Raw genomic sequence first — 23041 nt, 5'->3', positions numbered from 1 at the left:
AATATTTTCAGAACAAAAGTTTTGTGATTTTCTGAGATAGTAATTTATGCCTCAGATTATACATCCCATTCATGATCAGTCATTTTTCTTGAATGAGGAGCATAAGAAAAAGCTGAAGGAAGAATTTTGTAAGTAGTATTTCAGTTTTCCAAAGGTGTTGATCTTTGTTTGGAAGCAAGTGCTTCATTTATAAAAACCTTTGTTTTTAATATGCAGCTGTGGAACCGTGGACATTTCAGCAACACCTTGGTGAAGCAGTTCTAATTCCAGCTGGATGCCCTCACCAAGTTAGAAACTTGAAGGTTAGGCCATTTATGTTTGTAAGCATTTTCAAGATTCTGTAATGCCTTCTCATTGTAGATATTCACATTGTTTTATAGTTGGTTGACATCATGCACTGGCATTTTGTCCATTTCCATCATAATGATATTTAATTTGGACTTGGTTGTAAAACATAAGCTTTTCTTCTTACATGTACACTGAAATGCCAAAGTTTGTGTGATGCCTGTTAGGACTTCTTAGCTGCGCAACCAAAATTCATATGTTCTTTGTTTTCTCCTTTAACCTTTCAGCCTATATTTTCTGGGCATGTTATACAGTATGTTATTTCCTTTTGATATGAAGCTGTCGATTTTTCATTTTAAAATTTTCCACTGATTTGTTTCTGTTTTTCTATCCTTTCCTCTTGGTGTCTTTTTTTTCTCTGTAGTTCTAGTTTTTTAATCGGACATTTTCTTTTAAATGTTATTAATGAGCTCGGACTAAACATTTTGAATGTTTTGAAGAAACATATGGATACAGAGATTAGGACCACATAATCTCTGATTGGTTTCACTTCTTAATGACAACCTGAAACGAATAATCTAAACTTTATAAGATATTCTTATTTCTGGAGTTCAATTATAGGGTATTTTTGCTTCTTGCTTTTTATTGAGATTTTTTCTTTGTTTTAACTTCTATGATTTGTTTCATTAAGTTACAGATACTTGTAACAAATTTGGGATCTATTCTTCAAATAAACATGGTTCACAACCAAAATGTTCACTTGTTCTAGACCTATGTTGTAGGAAACCTGCCCTTTTCTTGAACCAGTTGTGTTTCCTTGTCGAAATGTTGAAACACAATTGAAACACGTTTGAAATGTGTTTCAAATGCATCTCAGCATTTGTACTACGCATTTCCAAGAAAAGTTGTTTGATTTTGCCTTAATTTGATTGTTGGGACCCAGATTTTTTGTTTAAATGCCTAATTAGAGGTTAATTAGGAATTAATGAGACTTTTAGAAGCACTTAAGATCAGATTTTTTTTTCTTTAAACGAGGGTTTCAGTCTCAGTTTGCACCAAAAATGTTGGCAATTAATGCTATGTTAAATTCTTGAAGTAGAAGGATGAAAAGTCAACTTTTCATCCTTTTAATTAAATTTTTAACATCACCATTAATTGTTTTAGGATGTTTCAGAGTGGTTCCAACCTCATCGGACTTCATATGAAAAAAGTAAAATTTCTTATCCCATTCAAAATTTAGCAGACTTGAACAGTTTTCAGGATTTTAGGATTGGTAGGACTACAACATTCTCATTTGATTCTATCACGCATGAGGGTATGGGGGTTGGCATTTAATCAAGAGCACCAAGCCCTTTATGTACCTCGATGTTGGTAATATTGATTGTTGGACCCCTCTATCGTCGCCTTAGAAAAAATATACCATTCACTTAAACTAAAATCATTGATTAGGCATGTTAAGCCTTTTCTTCTATATTTTAAAGCTTGGATTAGGTAGTTTCATCAAAATTGGGTGGTATTGACTGATGTCCCTGGAGGATCAAGGTAGAAGCAAACGGTGATACTAATGATGAGGATCCCGATATAAGTGACGGTGGAACATTTCTTGTCATTTAAATGTTCTTGCTCATTTATTCATAATACGTTCTTTCCAAGTTTCAACATAATGTGCTATATATATATATATATATATATATATATATATATATATATATATGTTGCATGGGGACCCAACTCCTCCAAGAAAACCTGTGTACCCTGTGCTCACATGTTTCTCACATGCTTCATGGACTTCATTGGGGATTCGGGGACTTGCTAGCTGTCCCCAAGACATTCCTGATAGATTTCAGGGACATTCTAGACAGATTTAGGATATTTTTGGTATATTTCATGGATATTCTAAGCATGTAATTTTAGCTTTGACTATCATGGGCACTGATGATTGGACTGTTGGCATTATGATTCTGGTATGGCTTTATGATACAGGTGTTGTACTTGATGGCAACTCACTCAAGTGGCAAAACTCTGTTCAGGCTCTCAAAATGATGGAAATTAAGAGGTTCGCAGGTGAATGGTTCAAAAGGTGCGGACCCGCAGGCTCGTCGTTCATGAAGTGCGGTCATACCCGCAGGTTACCCGTTCAGAAAGTGCGGTCCCCCAGTTCACTCACTTCAAGGCAGAGAAGTGCGCTCACGTGGGGTTTCTTATGTTTGGCCCGTGGTATTTAGCCCGTCGTTCATGATCCTATGGTTTTGGCCCGTGGTATAGGATCTAATTTAGCCCCGGTTTGGATCCCTTGTATTGGTTATCGATGGTTTTGTCCCATGGTGTGAATAAGGGCTTGACTATAAATAGGGAAGGAGATCATTTGGCTGAGACATCTTTGAAATTTGAATATCTTAAGATCTGAATTTTGGGTTATCAGTTCTAAAAGCTAGATCTAAATCAAGGTAAAATTTAAAGGCGAATCTATTGCTAAGTCGTGATCTCTTGAGCGCATGATCAGATCTGTGGATCTGACTGTCTATGGTACATTGGAGGACTGTTAATTTGGCCCTAATCAGAGGTTCGCAGGCGATCTACAACGTGAGTGCGGGGGTACGCAGTACAGAAGAAGGCGCAGTGCGGGTATACGCAGCGCAGCTGAAGGCACAGTGCGTGGTACGCAGTACAGAAGAAGGCGCAGTGCGGGTATACGCAGCGCAGCTGAAGGCACAGTGCGGGGTACGCAGTACAGAAGAAGACGAAGTGCGGGTATACGCAGCGCAGCTGAAGGTGAAGTGCAGGTATCCGCAGGATTATATTGGTGAAGTTGCGGACCTGTTTTGAAATATTTGTTGGCTGCCTGTTTTCTATTTGCTGTTGTGTTTTGGGTTTAGGTTACTGGTGTTGGTTTTCTGTTTACAGCATTCTGAGAAGCTTGGGTGGCTCATTGGATTGATTGTATAAGGAGATTGGTTGATTCACATGTACTTGATGTTTATTTGATGTTCTTGGATCTAGTCTGAAAATTAATGAATCGTGGTCCTTTCCAGGAGAGACTGGAAAACGAGAGAGTTGTAGCTCTCTGCAGGTTGCAGCCTGCGTACTGGTAAAGGACTGCACCAGTACAAAATCATTGTAAAAGGAGTTTCTAATTGAAAGAAGATAGAGACATATTGCAGCAGGTGGTTTTCACCCACATTGGGTTTCCACCTTATATTTGGTGTTCTTTGGTGTGACTATCTGTTTTTCTTGTTTATGCTCATTATTTTATGGTACTGACATACAAAGTAACGGTCAATATCTGAAGAATAATTCAAAGAATAAATAAGAAAGATATATTGAAAAGAATTTGATAATACTGATTCACCCCCCCTCAGTATTATTTCCAACAATTGGTATCAGAGCAGGTCCTTCTGAAGGAGCTTGATCGCTTGAGGGAAGATCTTTCATCATGAGCAACTACGAGAGGGAAGCATCAATCAGGCCACCGATTTTTGATGGGACAAACTTCGTATATTGGAAGGTAAGAGTTACTGCCTATCTTCAATCTTTGGGTACAGAAGTCTGGGACATCATAGAAACAGGGTATACTTTTCCATCAGCTACTCCTACAGATCCACTGAGAAGAAGAAATATGAAACAAATGCAAAGGCGGTCAATACTCTTCTAGGATGTCTATCTCAATCAGAATTTGTGAAAGTTATGCAGTATAAATCCGCAAAAGAAATATGGGACAAGATTGTTATGAGATATGAAGGAGATGATCAGGTAAAACGTGCAAAACTTCAAACCCTCAGGATTCAGTATGAAAATCTCAAGATGTATAATGATGAAAGTGTGGTTAACTATTTTCTTCGTGTGGATGAGATTGTTAATTGTATGAAAAATTTGGGTGAAGAAATAAAATAGGCTGTTGTGGTTGAAAAAGTTCTAAGATCTTTGTCACCTAGGTTTGAATCTAAAGTTTCTGCTATAGAAGAAAAGAAGAATCTACAACATCTTAAAATGTCACAACTGCATGGAATTCTAACTGCTTATGAAATGAGGAAAGGAGGTCCATCGGACAGGAGAGACGCTGCCTTCAAGGCTTCAGGCAAAGGAGAGTACTATGAATCTGGACATGGGTCAGAAGAAGAAGAAGAATCAAATTTTGTCAGAAATCTTCAACGGGGCGCTGGACGATTCAAAGGTAAGTTACCCTTCAAATGCTTTGCTTGTGGAAGAGTAGGTCACTATGCTACCAAATGTTCTCATAAGGATAAGATCGACAAGGGAAAGGAACCTATTAGATGGAACAAGAAACAGAATGCAAATAAGAAAAGCTACTACACTCATGAAGACAGTGATGGTCTATCAAATAGTGATGAAGATGAACGAGGTAATGACTATAAACTTTTAATGGCCTTTGAAGATGATGATTACATGGATGCTATAGATGTGGATAGCTTTTATGAAGATATTTCTAGACTCAAGACATGTATAGAAGAAAAGAATGTGATCATTGATACTCTACAATTTCAAATTGATGAAAAAGAAAAATTTCTTGAAAAGTTAGAATGTGAAATTGTTGGCCTTAGAAAAGAAATTGAGAAAACAAAGGCTGTCAATCTTAAGTTTGTCAAAGGATCTGAAACTCTGGATGAGATCATCAATGTACAGCGTTCTCCGCTAAACAAAACAGGTCTGGGGTATAATAGAGAAACATCTCAAGCATCCACCTCAAAGAGTTATCTTGATGCAGCAAGAAGGAATGAGCAAAAGCACAATGGAGATCACCAGTTAAAGCAGGGACGAATTACATCAAGAACCAACAAAGACTACCAGGTAAACCAGGGGCAATCTGTCTTAAGGATGAACAAAAGCTACAACCAGCCGCAGGTAAAATCTTCTCAATTTGTTTCAAGAATGGATGACAATAGAAATTACAATCATTTGGCCGATAGATTTGATAACCGCAGAAGTTTCTTCAATGGCCAATGTTTCTCTTGCCATAACTTTGGTCACAAAGCAGCTCAATGTGTTGCATATAAAACAATCATGACTAGAGAAGCTCAAAAACAAAGAAGTATGACTGGGATTACAAAGAGGACCTATAACAACTTTTCGGCTCTTGAAAATGAAATTGAATGTTCTATTTGTAATAACTTCGGTCATGAAGATTCTGAATGTACGAGTAGGTTTCAACAGACAAAGGAACAAGCCTCATGCACCAGAACATGGAGAATAAAGGAACCACAATCAGAAAGATGTGGGATAGCCTTTTATGCAGAGGGACAGGAAAATCTATGGTACATCGACAGTGGATGTTCGAAGCATATGACAGGTGATAAAGAAAAACTTGAATCATATTCTGCTTTAGAAAAGGGAAATAAAGTTTTTTTTGGAAATGATACTCCTGTAGCTATAAAAGGAAAATGCACATCTCAGTTGAAAGAAAAGGTCAAAGCTGGAAATGTTTTGTATGTTGATGGCTTGAAGCATAACCTTCTGAGTGTCAGTCAGATGTGCGATCAAGGAACCGAGGTAATATTTCGATCAAATGGATGTAGTGTTCATGATCTTGATACAGGGAAAACAGTGATCAAAGGTAGAAGAACTCCAAATAATCTATACATATTTGAAGAAGGACAACAACAATGCTATTTGAGCAAGGATGATGAACATTGGTTATGGCACCGGAGGTTGGGGCATCTAAGCTTTTCACAAATAAGGAAGGCATGCAAATATCAGGCAGTTCGTGGTCTTCCAGATATCAAAATTCCAGACAACACCATATGCAAATCATGTCAGTTTGGTAAGCAAACTAGAACCAACTTCCCGGAGAAGCAAGGATCAGCCAGCAGGCCTCTTGAACTAGTCCATACAGATGTATGTGGTCCTTTCAGGACAAGGTCACCTCGAGGAGAAGAATACTTGATATTATTCATTGACGATTTCTCCAGGTTTGTTTGGTTAGGACTTTTGAAGCACAAAGACGAAGCATTCGAAAAATTCAAATCCTTCAAAGCTTTGGTTGAAAATGAATCAGGTTACAAAATTAAGTGCCTCAGGTCCGACAGAGGTGGGGAGTTTACCTCAAATGAATTTTTCGATTTCTGTGAAGAACATGGGATAAGAAGGGAATTCTCTACAGCTAGAACTCAGCAAAATGGAGTGGTGGAAAGGATGAATAGAACAGTGCAACAAATGGCTCGTGCTATGCTTGATGAGTCAGGAACTCCCACAAATTTCTGGGGTGAAGCTGCATATGCTGCGGTTGTTATTCTCAACAAAACAAATGTCCGAGTGAACAGCACTCAAACTCCTCATGAGCTCTGGTATGGTGAGACTCCTTCGGTAAAGCATTTCAAAATTTTTGGGAGCAAATGCTATATTAAGAATACTGATGAGCAACTTGGCAAACTTGAACCTAGAGCAGATGAAGGCATTCTTCTTGGTTATTCTCCACACAGCAAAGCATATAAGTGCTACAATAAAAGACTTGGAAGAATTGTTGATAGTATTGATGTAGTGGTTGATGAAAAATGATACATTCTTAGGCAAGTAAATCATGAAAATATCGAAGAAAATGAAGACTACCCTCAAAGACAGAATGATGAAGAAGAAGAACCTCAAGGAGCACCAGAGGAACAGATAAGGATAGAAGAGAAGACTCCATCAAGGTACGTTCAGAAGAATCATCCAGAATCTCAGATTTTGGGGCAGAAAGAAGCAGGTGTACAAACAAGAAGAACAATTGCAGAAGCTTCAAGCTATTTGGCATTACTCTCCTCCACTGAACCACAAAATGTAAGAGATGCATGCAAAGATGAATGTTGGGTCAAAGCAATGGATGAAGAACTTGAGCAGATCGAAAAGAATAACACTTGGGAGTTGGTTCCTAGACCAAAGGATAAGAATGTTATAGGGACAAAATGGATCTTCAAGAATAAGTTGAATGAAAATGGGGAAGTAATTAGAAACAAGGCCAGACTTGTTTGTAAAGGATATGCCCAGCAAGAAGGAATAGATTTTGAAGAAACTTTTGCTCCTGTTGTAAGACTTGAGGCCATCCGAATGTTCCTTGCTCTCTCAAGCTTTCAAAACTTCAAAGTATTTCAAATGGACGTGAAATCAGCCTTTCTGAATGGAGACTTAGAAGAAGAAGTATACATTGAGCAGCCAGATGGTTTCATTCTTGGAAATAATCCAAATCTTGTATGCAGACTGAAAAAGGCTCTCTATGGTCTTAAACAAGCTCCAAGGGCTTGGTACTATCGTTTGGACAAATATCTTCATCAAAAAGGTTTTTCAAAAGGATCAGCAGATAGCAATCTTTATATAAAAATTGAAAATGACAAATTGCTAATACTTGTTGTGTATGTAGATGGTATTATCTTTGGCAGCAATGAAGAAGCTTTGAGTCAAAGCTTTGCCTTGGTGATGCAGAAAGAATTCGAAATGTCTTTACTTGGAGAACTGACATATTTTCTTGGATTGCAAATCCAACAAAATGAAGGAGGGATCTTTTTGTCTCAAACCAAGTATCTCAAGCAGATTTTGAAGAAATATGGCATGGAAGATGCAAAACCAGTATGTACACCCATGGTCACAGGATGTAGCCTCAGTGCAAATGATGAATCAGCAGCAGTGCATCAACCAACCTACAGATCTATGATTGGGAGTCTACTTTATTTGACAGGTACCCGACCAGACATCATGCATGCAGTGGGAATAGTTGGAAGATTTCAGGCAAATCCAAAGGAAACTCATCTTCAGGCAGTGAAGAGAATTTTCAAATATCTTCAAGGGACTCAAAACTATGGCTTATGGTATCCTAGAGATACAGATCTCACACTTCATGCTTATACAGATGCAGATTGGGCCGGAAGCGTGGATGACAGGAAGAGCACAAGTGGTGGTGCATTCTTTATGGGTTCCAGATTAGTATCTTGGTTCAGCAAGAAACAGAGTTCGATTTCTCTGTCTACAGCTGAAGCGGAATATGTGGCTGCTGCATCTTGCTGCACTCAACTCCTTTGGATGATGCAGACCTTGCAAGATTTTCAAATCACTTGTATACCACCTATCTCCATCTTATGTGATAATACAAGTGCAATCAACATTTCAAAGAACCCAGTCATGCATTCAAAGACCAAGCACATACCAATCAAGTACCATTTTCTCCGGGAACAAGTGCTTGAACAAAAGGTCAAGTTGGAGTATGTTCCTTCTAAGGAACAAGTTGCTGATATACTCACCAAACCATTGCCCAGGGAGACCTTTGAATACCTCAGGCAAAAGCTGGGGGTTGTTGATGCATCATCTTGTTGTTGAATCTCTTCTGTTTCAAGAGATTGTTGGTTGTACGCAAGGTTCATCTGGGGTATACGCGTACATTTGCTGGGTTGCGGATTGGTCGAAGATCGAATGGCACAGGTTCAGGGGGAGCATATAATGCATTGTTGGCATTATGGAGGAAGTACAGAAGGAATATTGTTGCAATATGTCTCTATCTCTTTCATGGTCATTTATGGTGTTTGGTGGATTATGGTTCTTCCTTGCAGATTTGGTTTATAGTCAGGGGGAGCATGTTCTTAGGGGGAGCATAACCCTTTGCCCTTGATGTCAAAGGGGGAGAATGACGTTGAGGATCTTGAGATTGCCATCAAGTCCAAAGGGGGAGATTGTTGGCATTATGATTCTAGTATGGCTCTATGATACAGGTGTTGTACTTGATGGCAACTCACTCAAGTGGCAAAACTCTGTTCAGGCTCTCAAAATGATGGAAATTAAGAGGTTCGCAAGTGAATGGTTCAAAAGGTGCGGACCCGTAGGCTCGTCGTTCATGAAGTGCGGTCATACACGCAGGTTACCCGTTCAGAAAGTGCGGTCCCCTAGTTCACTCACTTCAAGGCAGAGAAGTGCGCTCACGTGGGGTGTCTTATGTTTGGCCCGTGGTATCTAGCCCGTCGTTCATGATCCTATGGTTTTGGCCCGTGGTATAGGATCTAATTTAGCCCCGGTTTGGATCCCTTGTATTGGTTATCGATGGTTTTGTCCCATGGTGTGAATAAGGGCTTGACTATAAATAGGGAAGGAGATCATTTGGCTGAGACATCTTTGAAATTTGAATATCTTAAGATCTGAATTTTGGGTTATCAGTTTTAAAAGCTAGATCTAAATCAAGGTAAAATTTAAAGGCGAATCTATTGCTAAGTCGTGATCTCTCGGGCGCATAATCAGATCTGTGGATCTGACTGTCTGTGGTACATTGGAGGACTATTAATTTGGCCCTAATCAGAGGTTCGCAGGCGATCTACAGCGTGAGTGCGGGGGTACGCAGTACAGAAGAAGGCGCAGTGCAGGTATACGCAGCACAGCTGAAGGCACAGTGCGTGGTACGCAGTACAGAAGAAGGCGCAGTGCGGGTATACGCAGTGTAGCTGAAGGTACAGTGCGGGGTACGCAGTACAAAAGAAGACGAAGTGCGGGTATACGCAGCGCAGCTGAAGGTGAAGTGCGGGTATCCGCAGGATTATATTGGTGAAGTTGTGCACCTGTTTTGAAATATTTGTTGGCTGCCTGTTTTCTATTTTCTGCTATGTTCTGGGTTTAGGTTACTGGTGTTGGTTTTCTGTTTACAGCATTCTGAGAAGCTTGGGTGGCTCATTGGATTGATTGTATAAGGAAATTGGTTGATTCACATGTACTTGATGTTTATTTGATGTTCTTGGATCCAGTTTGAAAATTAATGAATCGTGGTCCTTTCCAGGAGAGACTGGAAAATGAGAGAGAGTTGTAGCTCTCTGCAGGTTGCAGCCCGCGTACTGGTAAAGGACTGCACCAGTACAAAATCATTGTAAAAGGAGTTTCTAATTGAAAGAAGATAGAGACATATTGCAGCAGGTGGTTTTCACCCACATTAGGTTTACACCTTATATCTGGTGTTCTTTGGTGTGACTATTTGTTTTTCCTGTTTATGCTCATTATTTTATGGTACTGACATACAAAGTAACGGTCAATATCTGAAGAATAATTCAAAGAATAAATAAGAAAGATATATTGAAAAGAATTTGATAACACTGATTCACCCCCCCTCTCAGTGTTATTTCCAACATGGACAATATGATCATTTTTCATCCATTATTTTTGTATCACGTTGAATTTAAATCTGTTGTACAAGTTGCAACTTGGAACATTGGTTTTGTATGATGGGTTTTCAATTTGTGTTTTTGGTGATTTAGATATTGAAATTTTAGCAGCAACAGTATAACAAGCAAAGCTTCCATTTCACAGGGCTGATCGTTGTGGTTAATGCTCTTGTTCTTCTCATTTTTTGGAGCATCTCAACTTTTACATATTGTACATGGGTTTCCTTGTAATGCCCCTAGGAAAAATTTTTGACCTTAGGGTTACACAATCACAAGATAAATTGTATTGGTTTTCAAATTCAAATTGATATAGACGTACAACAGTTCATAATACAATATCAGCCGTAATTTAACAACTGCCTCTAGGGCTGTTCATCAGTAGACCTGTTATTTAACATTCATAACAATGCAGATTATCAAATATTAAACTGATAGTTTATACATATTAATTTAACATTATTAATTTTGGTGATGATGTTGATGATTGAAATTGGAAGCAGAAACTTGATATGTTAAATGCTGTAATAATCACTAATGAAGATAACACTGTTTGTGCTGAATTGATGATGATGATTATGTATTTACTATTTTTAAATATAGAATCTAGATTTTAAAAGATGAATGGTAATATGAAATATTTATTTATCACCGTATCTTTTTCAAACCCCGTTTCCGTATCCATTTCAGTGCAACTTACTCTAACTAGACTCCACTTCTAGTTACTTTAATTGGTGTTTATGTATTTTATTTTTTGACAATTGAGATCTTTAAATATTAAAATTTAATTTCTATATTCATTTAGTTCTTTAAAAATTTATTTTATTATCTATACATTTTTTTATCGCCCGCCCTATTTTCCTGTCCCTTGAAATTTGGGAAATAGTTTCCAGCTGTACTGGGATGTTGTCCCATTCTTCCTGCTCCCATCTACCTCCCATACCTGAACTTTGTGGTAACTGAAAATTTGCTAGAGCTTGCTTTTGTAAATATGTTTGGTTTTTGCATTACTCCTGCCTGTCATTCCTATGTTGTATGTTAACCAAACATTTGAACCTTTCATTCTTTTCCTAATGGTATCACAACTTTAAATTGTTCATTTTATGATGATCTTTGTCTATAGTTCGAAACATCGAGTAAACTAAAAACATGAACGCAGCTCCATCCCTCTGAAACACAAACTTTGCTAGTGCTTGCTTATGCAAGTATGTGTGGCTCCTGCATTACCCGGGCCTCTTGAATTTCCTATTTGTAAGTATGTTAATGAAACATTTGAACTTTTTCATTTTTCTCTTGATGCTTTGATCTTTGCTACTGGCATTCTTTAGAGTTTGGCTAGAAATTTCTATTGAAATTTTGATGATTATTGTTTTTCTCAAGGTCTTTTCTCTGTACTTGTAAAATTATAGTCAAGGTCTTCTCTTGAATTTATGAAGCTTTCTTTTAAATTTGATTGTCCTAGAACTTCCATTTATTAACTTGTTTCCCACAGTCATGTATAAAAGTGGCACTTGACTTTGTTTCACCCGAGAATGTCCAAGAATGCATTCGTTTGACTGAGGAGTTCCGCTTGCTTCCAAAAAATCACAAGGCCAAGGAGGACAAGTTAGAGGTAGGCAGTAAAGCTTTTGGGTCTTGGAGATGGTTTGGAAAATTTTTGAATATTGGAATTTGTGGCTTTTTATTTTTTGAACGGCAATTTTTTACCCCTTTTTCTACAAGGTAATGAATTTGAGGAAGTGTTTGTGACCATCTATAGGTAAAGAAAATGGTACTCTATGCAGCGAGTTCAGCAGTGAGAGAAATTCGGAAATTGACATTGGACCCAAAGTAAGATGAACTTTAGTTTCATTTATGCTATTCTTTCTTGAGTATTGAGTTGCCTTAATAACTTAGTTTCAGATTGATCATGGATATTTATAATGCTATTGGTTTCAGAGGTGCGAATCTTGGAGTAGAGAACCCAAATTTGACAGACTTGGTTTCCCAAAATCTGGAAAAAATGAATAAACGGAAGAGAGAACATGACAGTTGATTGGATATCTTCTTCTTATTCATTTCTTGTAAGTAGATTGGCTGCATCCAAAATGTAAATTCATGTATATAGCAACCTGCAGTTTTGAGATAGTATAATGAAAAAGTGTTGGACTTTTATCTATTTAATCAAATTGGCAATGCAAAAGTCAGGCGTTATATAAGTAGAGTACTATAAAGTTTAACTTTCTTGCTTTTTTGTTTGTGCTTGTGGCTAGTTCCACTTGATTTCAGTTATTCTAATTTTATCTTATTTTGAAGTAAATGAAACAATTACTTTCCAGGTGCAGTGTTTTGAGAAATTTGATTGGGATGGGCTGATGTACTTGGCGGGCTGCTGTTTTCAGATAGAATAATGAAAAAATATCTATTCAAACAGATCGAGAATGCAAAATTCAAGCATTATTTTGCAGAGAAATCTGAAGTTCAGCTTTGTTGCTTTTCATCCGTATATATGGTCAATTCCATTTGATTTCAGTTATTCCAAGTTTTCCTTCCTTTGAAGTCAATAAGGCAAATACTTTCCAGGTGCAGTGATTCTGGAAAATTGATTGGGGTTCGTTGATGTTGCTCAAGCAAATGGAAAGCTGAGAAATGAGGGGGGGCAATTGGACAAATAGCCAATGTTGACTTAGTATCTGTAAAAGTCCCGTTGCTTGAACCATATGCCTAAAGGAAAATGATGATAATTTGAGAGCCTTTTATGAGTTCATGATGCCTCTTTTATAAATTATGAAGGAGCTGGGATGTGGTCGGAAAGGTCTTGAGCAGATGAAGAGATGTTTAAAAGTTTTAATTGCTGTCCATTGTATGGAAGGAAACTTCGATGAATAAAGGCATTTTGCAAATGAATGAAACTGTTAGAGATATGGAACCAGTCCACAAATAATATTTTTGAATATGCAGTGGAAAATCGTAGATTAAATGAGCTCGAACATGTGAGACAACCACATGTGAAAGTCACATAGTCTATGTTTATCAGTCCTTGTGTTACCACCAAGGCAAATTGCGACTAATGAATTCCAATTTTCTTAACAGTGAAGATTTTATCTGCACCCTGCGCAAAGGAGGATCTTGAGGAAGAGGATATCTGCTTCTCTCTCGTGCACCATCAACAAACCTTGAGGATCTTAACGAGGAGTCCTATGGACCTGAGGTAGAGCCTTGTGGTTAAGATTCAAGAATATGAGCTGCATTTTGCTTAGTTACTCTGAGCAGCATATACTACACATGGACACTGGCAGGCATAACAGTTAAAAGGGACACTAGCTTGTAATCCCCACATCGTATTTTCATAAACATCTTACACAGTAGTAAAGTTTTGTGTTCAATATAAGAAAGGCACAGCGATCCAGTTGTCTCTACATTGTGGTATTTAAGGCTACAAGGTAGGCTTGATGATTTAGACAACAAACGGAAACAATGGGCTTTAATGGTCTTCTTGTAATTAACGAGGCTTTGAGGCCAATCGTATGGAAACCTGTCATGTGGATCATTAAAGAGATCTTTGTGTAGGGTTCGCCCTCCCTGGCCTACTTGATGTGGAAAAATGAAGACTAATTTGTTTTCTTTTACAAGGGTTAGCCAGTACCCAGTGACTGTAACCCAGTTGTAGATTCGGGTCATCGGGGGGCTCAGCCGCAAAGTCAACCGTTGGCATTGCCGCTGAGCCCTCCAATAACCCAAACCGACAATCAGGTTAAGGATGGCCACCAGTTCTTATATTTTTCTAAGAAATTACCATTGACATTACCATTGAGCCCTCCAATGACCTAGATTCTACGATCAGATTAAGGATGGCTGTTGGTTCTTATCTTTCCTTAAGCAATCTCTCCTAGGTTTGAACTAATGCCACAATGCACAGACGTGATTGTTGATGTGGCTGGTTTTCATTCTATACCAGATTGCTTTTGTTCTAACAACCATCAGTACATTGTACCTAAGTACCTCCAGTTTTCGAGATGATGTCAACACCACACCCCACAGTCAGCTCTAACCGTAGGACTGTAGGTGCAAAGTGGACTAGCTTCATAGCAGAAGTGATCAACCATTGTGCACACATATGGGAGTATTATCTCCACCCATGCATCTTTCTGTCAACATCAGTGTTGTAAAAAGCGTGATTAAATCGCGCTTTTTTGAAAAAATTGCGCTTTTTCCCCTCGCCGATTTAATCACGCTTTTTACACGAAAAAATCGGCTATTTTTTGCTGATTTTTTTCCGAAAAAAGCGCGATTTTTTCCGGAAAAAGCGCGGGGTATCGCGGCAGCGCGATTTATAATGAGTTTTTGGGTTTTTTGTTTGTCATTTGGACAGTGGGCGCGCGCGGAAGGAGGAGGAGGTGTTGGAGAGCAGCTGAAGAGGGTTTGTGACCAAATCTAAGTGCTTAGAGGACAAATTCAAGAGGAGACCACCGATTTCTCTATAGAAACGGTATGTTGATTAAATTTTTTTGTTTTCTTTGTTTAAAAACATTGTTTTTCTATGTTTTTCATTGTTTTTCGCTGGGAAACTTCATATGGGCACCATTTTCCTTTTGTTTTCATTGTTTTTAAAGAATTTTTTGTATTTTTTCATTGATTTGGGATGGGTAACTTGGTATGACTATGGGAACCAATTTTTTTTTTTTTTTTTTCATTTTTTTAAACATTGTTTATGTTTTTTCATTGTTTTTGGCATTTGCCATTTGGTTGGGTAACTTGGGTTTGGAAATTTGGATTCTGGAAATTTGTAACTTGTAATTTTTGTAAATGCTAAATTGTAATTCTAAATTCCTATTTCCTAATCCTTATTTTCCCATAGGTTTGCAAATTCAAAGTTCAAAAACAAACATGCCAAGGAAATTGGATCCTTTTTGGGAATATGGTGAACCTAAAGCTCCGAATGATAGACAAAACTTGAATTGCAAGTTGTGTGGAAAGGAGATACGCGGGGGGTGTACAGGTTGAAGTTTCACCTTGCACAAATCCCTAGACATGATGTGGGGCCCTGTACAAATACAAATCCTGAACTTATCCAAAGAACCATGAGAGCATTGGGAGAATTAGAGCACACTAGAGAGGCCAAAGAACAACTCAAAAGGCAACTAAAAAGGTCAGCTGAAGGAAGTGGGCCAAGTGGCACTGGTTCTACTGCAGCATCAGTCAATCCGGTAGCTGTATCATCATTTTTTGTTCCTCGAACCACACCTGGTTCACAACCATCTATTGGTTCAATGCTAAAAAGAACTGATAAAGAACAAGCTGACAGGTTGATGGCAAAATTTCTCCTCTGGAGTGATATTCCTTTCAGCATTGTAAGGAATAATCCATTTTTCCAACCTACTGTTGATGCTATTGCCAGTGTTGGCCCGGGGTACAAAATCCCTTCTTATCATGATTTCAGAGGCCGGATTCTTCAAAATGAAAAGCGTGACTGCACCCAAAGATTGGAGGATTTTAGGGCATCATGGGCACAAACAGGATGCACTGTTATGTCAGATGGTTGGAATGACCAAAAGGGGAGAACCCTTATAAACTTTTTGGTTAGTTGTCCCAAGGGGACTATGTTTATCAAATCTGTTGATGCATCTCATCAAATCAAAGATGCAAGAACTTTATGTGATTTGCTGGATGTGTTTATTTTGGAGGTGGGTGAATAACATGTTGTCCAAGTCGTAACGGACAATGCTGCAAATTATGTTGCTGCTGGTAGAATGCTGATGGACATGCATCCTACTTTATTTTGGACACCTTGTGCTGCCCATTGTATTGATTTGATGTTAGAGGACATAGGGAAAATTCCCTTTGTCAAAGATATTGTTGACTCATAAAAAAGCATCACAAAATTTATATATAATCATACATCTGTGCTTAGCTTGATGAGAAGATTCACCAACAACAAAGAGTTGGTGCGCCCCGCCATTACACGGTTTGCCACGAGTTTCATATCTCTTCAATCCCTCTTGAATTCTATGTGGGATGTGAATATAATGTTTCTTTCAGAGGAGTGGCGTGCTTTGTCAATGAGCCGCAAACCAGAAGGAGAGGCTGTATGCAGACTAGTTTCATACCAGGAAGACTTCTGGGCGGGAGTGCAGGAGGTGTGCGCCGTTACTGAACCTTTGGTAAAGGTTCTTCAGTTGGTTGATGGTGAGAAGCCCGCAATGGGCTATTTGTATGAAGCCATGGACAGGGCCAAAGAAGCCATTCAGGCCTACTATGATGATAAGAGAGATGATGGGTTTCAGAAACAACTCCTTCTATGGGGAGTGATTGATGAGCGATGGAACAACACACTCCATCGTCCCATTCATGCTGCTGGGATTTTCCTGAACCCTGCATTTTCTTATGCATGTGGGTTTGATTTTGATGCTGAGATCATGGATGGATTCTTATCCTGTGTTCAGAAGATGGTGCGATCTCTAGAACAACGTATAGAGATCTCTAAACAAATTGAGACATATAAGATGGTAGGTGGCACATTTGGCTTTGAAAGGGCTATCACTGATAGGACGATTAAAATGCCAGGTATTTTTTAGTTTGTAACTTTGTTTCAAATTTCATTGTCTCTTCAAATTTCATTTTTTTCTTATGTTTATTTAAAATTTTATTTGTAATTTTGTTGTAGATGCATGGTGGAAAATGTATGGTGGCAGGGTACCCCTTTTGCAAAAGCTTGCCATACGCATCCTCAGCCAAACATGCAGCTCCTCAGGATGTGAGCGCAACTAGAGTGTATTTGAAAAAATATACAACAAGAAGCGCAACAGGTTAACACTTAAACATTTAAAATATTCCAAATTTCCAAATAAATTTTTGAATTCATTAAACAATATTTTTTTTTATAATATTAATTATTAATTATTATTTCATGATCTTTGTACAGGTTGGAGTCCCAGCGACTTAATGACATGGTCTACGTCTACTACAATCTTCAATTGTGGGTGAGGCAACTTGAGAGGACATCTGATGTGGATGCCATCTCATTGGATGGTATTGACACCACTGCTGCATGGAGGGTTGAGGCCGAGAGGCCTCTCATGGATTCTACTGATGATTGGTTAGTGCAGGATGTAGTGGAGGGGGAGGAGGAGGAGGAGGAGGAGGAGGAGGAAGAGGTGACATCGACTACCCGGGCTACCACTGCCACCAGTAGAGGACGTGGTCTACCTCCTGTAGCTCCTACTTCTAGTTCTTCAGCTTCTAGAGCACATCAGACTCCACTGCCATTTCCACCAGCACAGGCACTAACATCTACATCTAGAGGGAAAGGGAAAGCTGTGACGTTTTCTCGCAAGAGGGGCAGAGGAAATAAATAGGATTAGACTTTCATTTTATTGTATATGACATTATGACATGATGAGATACATTATCATATTTTTTGTTGATATTTTGAGGCTGAGTTGGGACTTAGGAGTCAGGACTTACTATTCAGGACATGATTCAATGTTATGTGTGATTTTAGCACTAGAAATGATATTAAACATCTTATATATTAGTTTTTTTATCATATTTATGTGCCAAAGTATTTATTTTATGTTGTAGATGGTTTAGATATTAAAAAAATTGAAAAAAAATGAAAAAAAAAAGAATATTTTTGTACCAAACGATTTTTTCCCGTTTTTTTCCACTTTTTTCCCGATTTTTCCGATTTTTTCCGATTCGTTCCCCGCGCCGATTTAATCCCGCTCGCGCTTTTCACAACATTGATCAACATCCTTCCTACTATGGCATGACCTAACTAGGTGCTTCCAGTAGTTCCTTACAGGTTTTTGGGAAGGATTAAGTCATTTCAAAGTTATAATTACTTGATTGGGCATAATGGTTAGTGATGTGTTTCCTTCTAGAAGGTCATAGGTTCAAAATCAGAGTGGGTAGAGTTTGTACATGTTGATTGATTAATATTGCCCCACTATGATGAGACTCAAGGGTTTTAAGCATCCCCTAGTGTGGGACCCTCAGATCATCATTGATGAGAGTGGGTAGAGTTTGTACATGTTGATTGATGAATATTGACCCACTATGATGAGGCCGGAGGGGTAAGCATCTCCTGGTGTGGAACCCTCGAATGATCATTGATGAAAGTGTCTCCATATGTTTAGGCAAGTTTCTGCTAATATTGACTTGCTGGTTGTTGCTACTAGCTTCACTAAATTTTTCTTGTTAATAAAAAAAAAAAAAATCGAAGTTCTAATAACACTCCTACTTTTGTTTACCCTAAAAACTGTTTCCCTTTGTTTTCTTTTGGTTTATCAGTTGTTTGGATTTGGTTTAATCATCGAGGACTAAACTTACGTTCCTAGCTATTGAGGCAACACTCTCACCCATTAATAAGTTCCTATTCATTGACGCAACGCTCTTACACGTTTGTAAGGTCCTATTCATTGAGACAACACTCTCTCCCATTTCTAAAACATGTCTTATGAGCGATCTGATTTATAATCATTGAACCCAAGCTAAAGTTCCATAAATTCGGTTCTTCCACCTGTAAATAAAACAAAAAATGGGAATTATAATTCACAAAAACATCTCATTTTTCCTTTCCTACACCAACCCTCCTATTGCAGGTGTAAGATTTGAACTCCAACCCTCTTGTTGCAGGGGTAATTCCTTCCCATCACACTCCCGAGGTCTTGCGTGTATTACTTGAAAATCAAGAAATAATGAAAAGCCTTTAACTATTGAAATCATCCTTAAATTATATTCTTCCCTTCATATACTTGACTGGATTCAAACAAGTGTCCTTCCATATAGCTGCATAGTTTAAGCCATGTGTTTGTTTGTTGTGTAATATGTTGTTTTCAACTGTACGCATCCTATTTAATTGTAAAGGATTTTAATTAAATAATTTTAATTAATGCTATCTTATACTTCTTCATGCAAGAGCCATACAAGTCTTTACTGTATGGTCTATTACTTGTAACTCAGATAATATGGTGAATACATATAAAAAAAATTACTATTTTATAAGTACTTGTTGCATTTTTCATCTAATAAATGTTATTTTAATATGTTAAAATTTAACTTTTTGCAATTTTTTTTCATTGAGATGTTGATTTTACAACTCAACATGAGGGAGATGTATAATTCCTTCCGTGCTCAACCTGAAGCTAACATATGTCCTTTCAAAAACATTTTTTTTAACTATAATAAAAAATAAATGTATGTATTTGGTTAGTTTTATTTTAAAACATTGCAAAACATCAATAATCTCTCTCAATGGACTGCTCCTTGGGTTTGCTTTGTTAGCTAGGTTCACTTTGCTTGTTAGGTTTGTGGTTGTCAAGCCCTCAAGGCAAGTATGCACATAACTTAGATGGGGCGAGTGCAGTGACATTGCCATGGCAAGAAATGAATATTTATAGGAAATTTGGGGTTTTCATGTGTGCGCAGGCTTGATGACTTGAGCACACGATGGGTGCGCCGAGATGAGTTGGGACGTATGAGTGCAGTGATGGACGCGCATGCCTAACCAAGATGACATAGAATGTTGAGATGACTTGAGATGAGGTTGGCATGTTGGCACGAAGATGGGTACACACCTAACCAAGAGTTAAAACAATTGGTGTATAGGCACAAAGATGGGTGCACATGCCCAAATGATGTGCAAGACAAGTGGCATGAGGGCACGACAAGACGCGCGCACGCCCAATTGACAGTCGAGCAATGTATGAGATGGGCGCGAAGGAGGAAGTTGTGCGACATGTCAAACAATGGGGATTGGTCGACTTAGAGATGCCCCTCGACATGGATAAGTACAAAATGATGAGGAGCCAAATGAAGGAGACGAATGTGATAGGACATAAGATCTAGGATGGAGCAAAATCGTAGATCACAAGTTTACATATCAAGACGAAGGGGAGATGCATTGCAGTAAGGAAAAGGCAATTGGGACAAGTTGGGGTTTCTCTCTTTGGTGTTGCTTTGTCACTCTTCCAACTAGGTGGTTGGAACAGGTGGACTGAAGGGCTGTTGGAATGACCCGAATTATATCTTGTATGCATGGCTCGTGCTATGGGAGAATTCAAGTGGTAGTAATTTGTGAGGTGATCTTTGTGTTGTATTGCTGAGGTGGTTGGGCATCAATGAGAAACAAGTTGGTGTCGTATGATTAGAGATCGAGGGGCACCTAAAATGTAACCACCCTCCTCCCACATTTACCCAAGTAATTGACCAACTAGGGTGAATATGTGACGAGAGAGGCCACTATGAATGGATTCAACCTCCCTGGTGACCTTAAGGAAATGGAATCAACGAAATACATCAACCATACCTTCCACTTCAGTAAGAATACCCCCAGGAGACATCTCAGCCACTCAAACATCTTGCCCTTGGGTCCCACTGATCTTTTAGACCTCTTGAACTTTGGACGCTGGCATGCATAGGGACCTCTGGACGCTCTCACAGGCCTGCAAGCAAGCGTCCAGGGACTTTCCCTAGCAGACTTGTGGCAACGTCTGTGGAATTCAAGGCATTTTTCTAGCCTATAATTCTGGCTACTTCCCAAAACTTGTTATAAATCCATCAAAGACATGATGACAAGACTACTAAACCAAAAATCAACCTCAAGATTAGGCCTGACCATCCCCAACCGGGATTGACATTTTGTCAAACACTTGTCATCAATGCAACCTACAGGTTCAGGATACAAGACAGAGTATGAATGACTGAAAACTCTTATGAAACATGACAAGAAGAATCGCCACCTTCTCTATTGAACTGTTATAACATCAATTAGGTCTTGCATCCATCAATTAACAATTACAAGTAAATACATGAGATAACCATGACATGAACCAATCAATTAACCATGCTTATAACCAGTTTTTACACAATAATTTGTCACGCTCCTGTCACTCCCCATTCCTGATCCCAGAGAACCCTAGTAGTGACTACTGTGTTATACTTTCACCATGAAGCCTATGCTTTTGCATCCCTTGAAGTTTGAAGAAAGTAGCCCCCACTCCCTTCAAAACATTTCCATAGAATCCTTCTTAAAACCTAGTTTTTAAGATCAACACTCTTTCCCAATGTCTCACTCGCGCCGATTTGCAGAGTTTAACACTGTGACCCGCGCCAATCGGCGCTACTGTTAGCCAAATACCCGCGCCGGTCTACTTTTGGAAAGTTTTTATAAAAGGAAACAAAGTTTTACGTCTAGAAACTTTTAGTGGTGATGTGTTGGGTGTTCGTTTGGTTGGATAAGGGCCGAGAACTCCATATAAGGTTCTTTCCCCCTTAAAAGTGGACCTTCCCAAGGAGATAAGACCTTCTTCCCCCTTGAGTGGATCTCATTCTTATCCTCCTCTCCCTATATAAACCACTTCCTCTTACCCTTTTTGGTTACAATATACAAACCAACTGCAAAATTATGAAATCTTTAGCTTTTGATAGAAGAAGATTAGTCTTAGATGACAAAAGACTAGTCTTTGGTAGCTAAAGTATGAGGAAAGAGAGTTAGATCTTGGAAGCCATTTCATGTCAAGCTAGGGGAGGAAAAGAGTGTTGAAAAGGCGTGTAGCAGGACTTGGATACCGCAAAGGAGATCTCCAACGTCAAGGCTTCGGTTGTATTTCTCTTTGAAGTTTATTTTAATACAACTAATGGTTTATTTCCTATATCGGGTGTAATATTACATTTGATAGCTTAGAACTCCTTGACCTTTTAAGTAGATTGGATTTGATTTTATGCTATCACGTTTGTTGTTGTTTCTTGCATGTTTGTTTCAGGTACTTGAACGGAAGGAACGAAAGGAAGCTAGAGCAAGGAAGCAAGATCATCATTAAATGGATTAGCGTTATAAGAGGTAGGCCCTCTTATTCGATTCTAATTTAAGGAAATTTACATTAGATTGTCTTGTTTGCGGCTAGACCCACTCTCTTGGGCTAGAGGGATCGTCTTTGTCAGCAGAGAGGATTTACCTACACCACAAATTGGCCACCATACTGGGAAAATACATCTCCTTTTCATCACTCTGTTTTTTCTATTTGTGTGCCTGGTTTATTTATTTATGGTTTTCTGGATCTGTATTGACTTGTTTGAAGGCATACAGGCACTAGCCCACCCTTTGATGTGTTAAGTCTGGCCTTGTGTGAAGTTCTTTTTTATATTTTCTTTGAATCCCTCGATTAACGCTCTTTTTGGCTAAACAGTCACGCCGATCAGGGCTATCAGCGCTAGTTGTAGCTTGGCAAGTCATGCCGGTCATGCTGATCAATGCTAGTTTCAACCCAAAAAGCGTGCCAGTCTCCGAGTTAAGAAAAAAGTCAGAGTTTCTCCCATGCCAGTGCCAGTGTATCTTGACCCTCAGACTCTTTTTCCGTCCAGAAGTGACTAGGATCTTTTGTTTGCTGGGTTTGATTGATTGATTGGCTTGAAGTTTCATTGCTTGATTTTTTGAGTTTTTGGATGGTTTCTATGACCCTAGGGCATCTAGGTCAATTACCGTTCATTCGTTTGTTTACTCGTTGTGTCAAGTTTTTGATTTGCTGCTTCATTTAATCCATCTTTCAATCACAACATCTTCATTGCTTCATTTTCAATTGAATGAGTGAAAGGGTCTCGTTTGTTCTCTTATTTCGAGTGTCTCTTTTCTCTTTCCAAGCATAGATTACATTGTTTGGTTTGTC

General features: G+C 38.6%; 1 protein-coding gene across 6 annotated transcripts in view; it reads left to right on the top strand.

Moving 5' to 3' along the window:
- LOC149229410 (lysine-specific demethylase JMJ27-like) overlaps positions 1–13660 on the top strand; it is a 178569-nt gene extending 164909 nt beyond the window's left edge. For 3 of the 6 annotated variants that reach the window (XM_089378633.1, XM_089378630.1, XM_089378634.1), the window contains 5 exons: positions 56–128; positions 217–302; positions 11890–12009; positions 12157–12227; positions 12336–12565. In XM_089378633.1, the coding sequence (XP_089234759.1) occupies positions 56–128; positions 217–302; positions 11890–12009; positions 12157–12227; positions 12336–12432 (447 nt within the window). In that variant the 3' untranslated portion in view covers positions 12433–12565. Of the gene's footprint in view, positions 1–55; positions 129–216; positions 303–11889; positions 12013–12156; positions 12228–12335; positions 12566–12692 lie in introns of those variants that run through there. The other 3 variants (XM_089378631.1, XM_089378632.1, XM_089378635.1) reach the window with 3 other exon arrangements.
- Positions 13661–23041: the final 9381 nt, after the last annotated feature.

Source organism: Pinus tabuliformis, chromosome J (genome assembly GCF_031772625.1).
Source record: "Pinus tabuliformis cultivar Carrire ecotype Pingquan chromosome J, CPIR1, whole genome shotgun sequence".
Lineage (NCBI taxonomy): Eukaryota > Viridiplantae > Streptophyta > Pinopsida > Pinales > Pinaceae > Pinus > Pinus tabuliformis.
The sequence above is the reverse complement of the archived record's forward strand: the minus strand, read 5'-3'. Positions and strand labels throughout refer to the sequence as shown.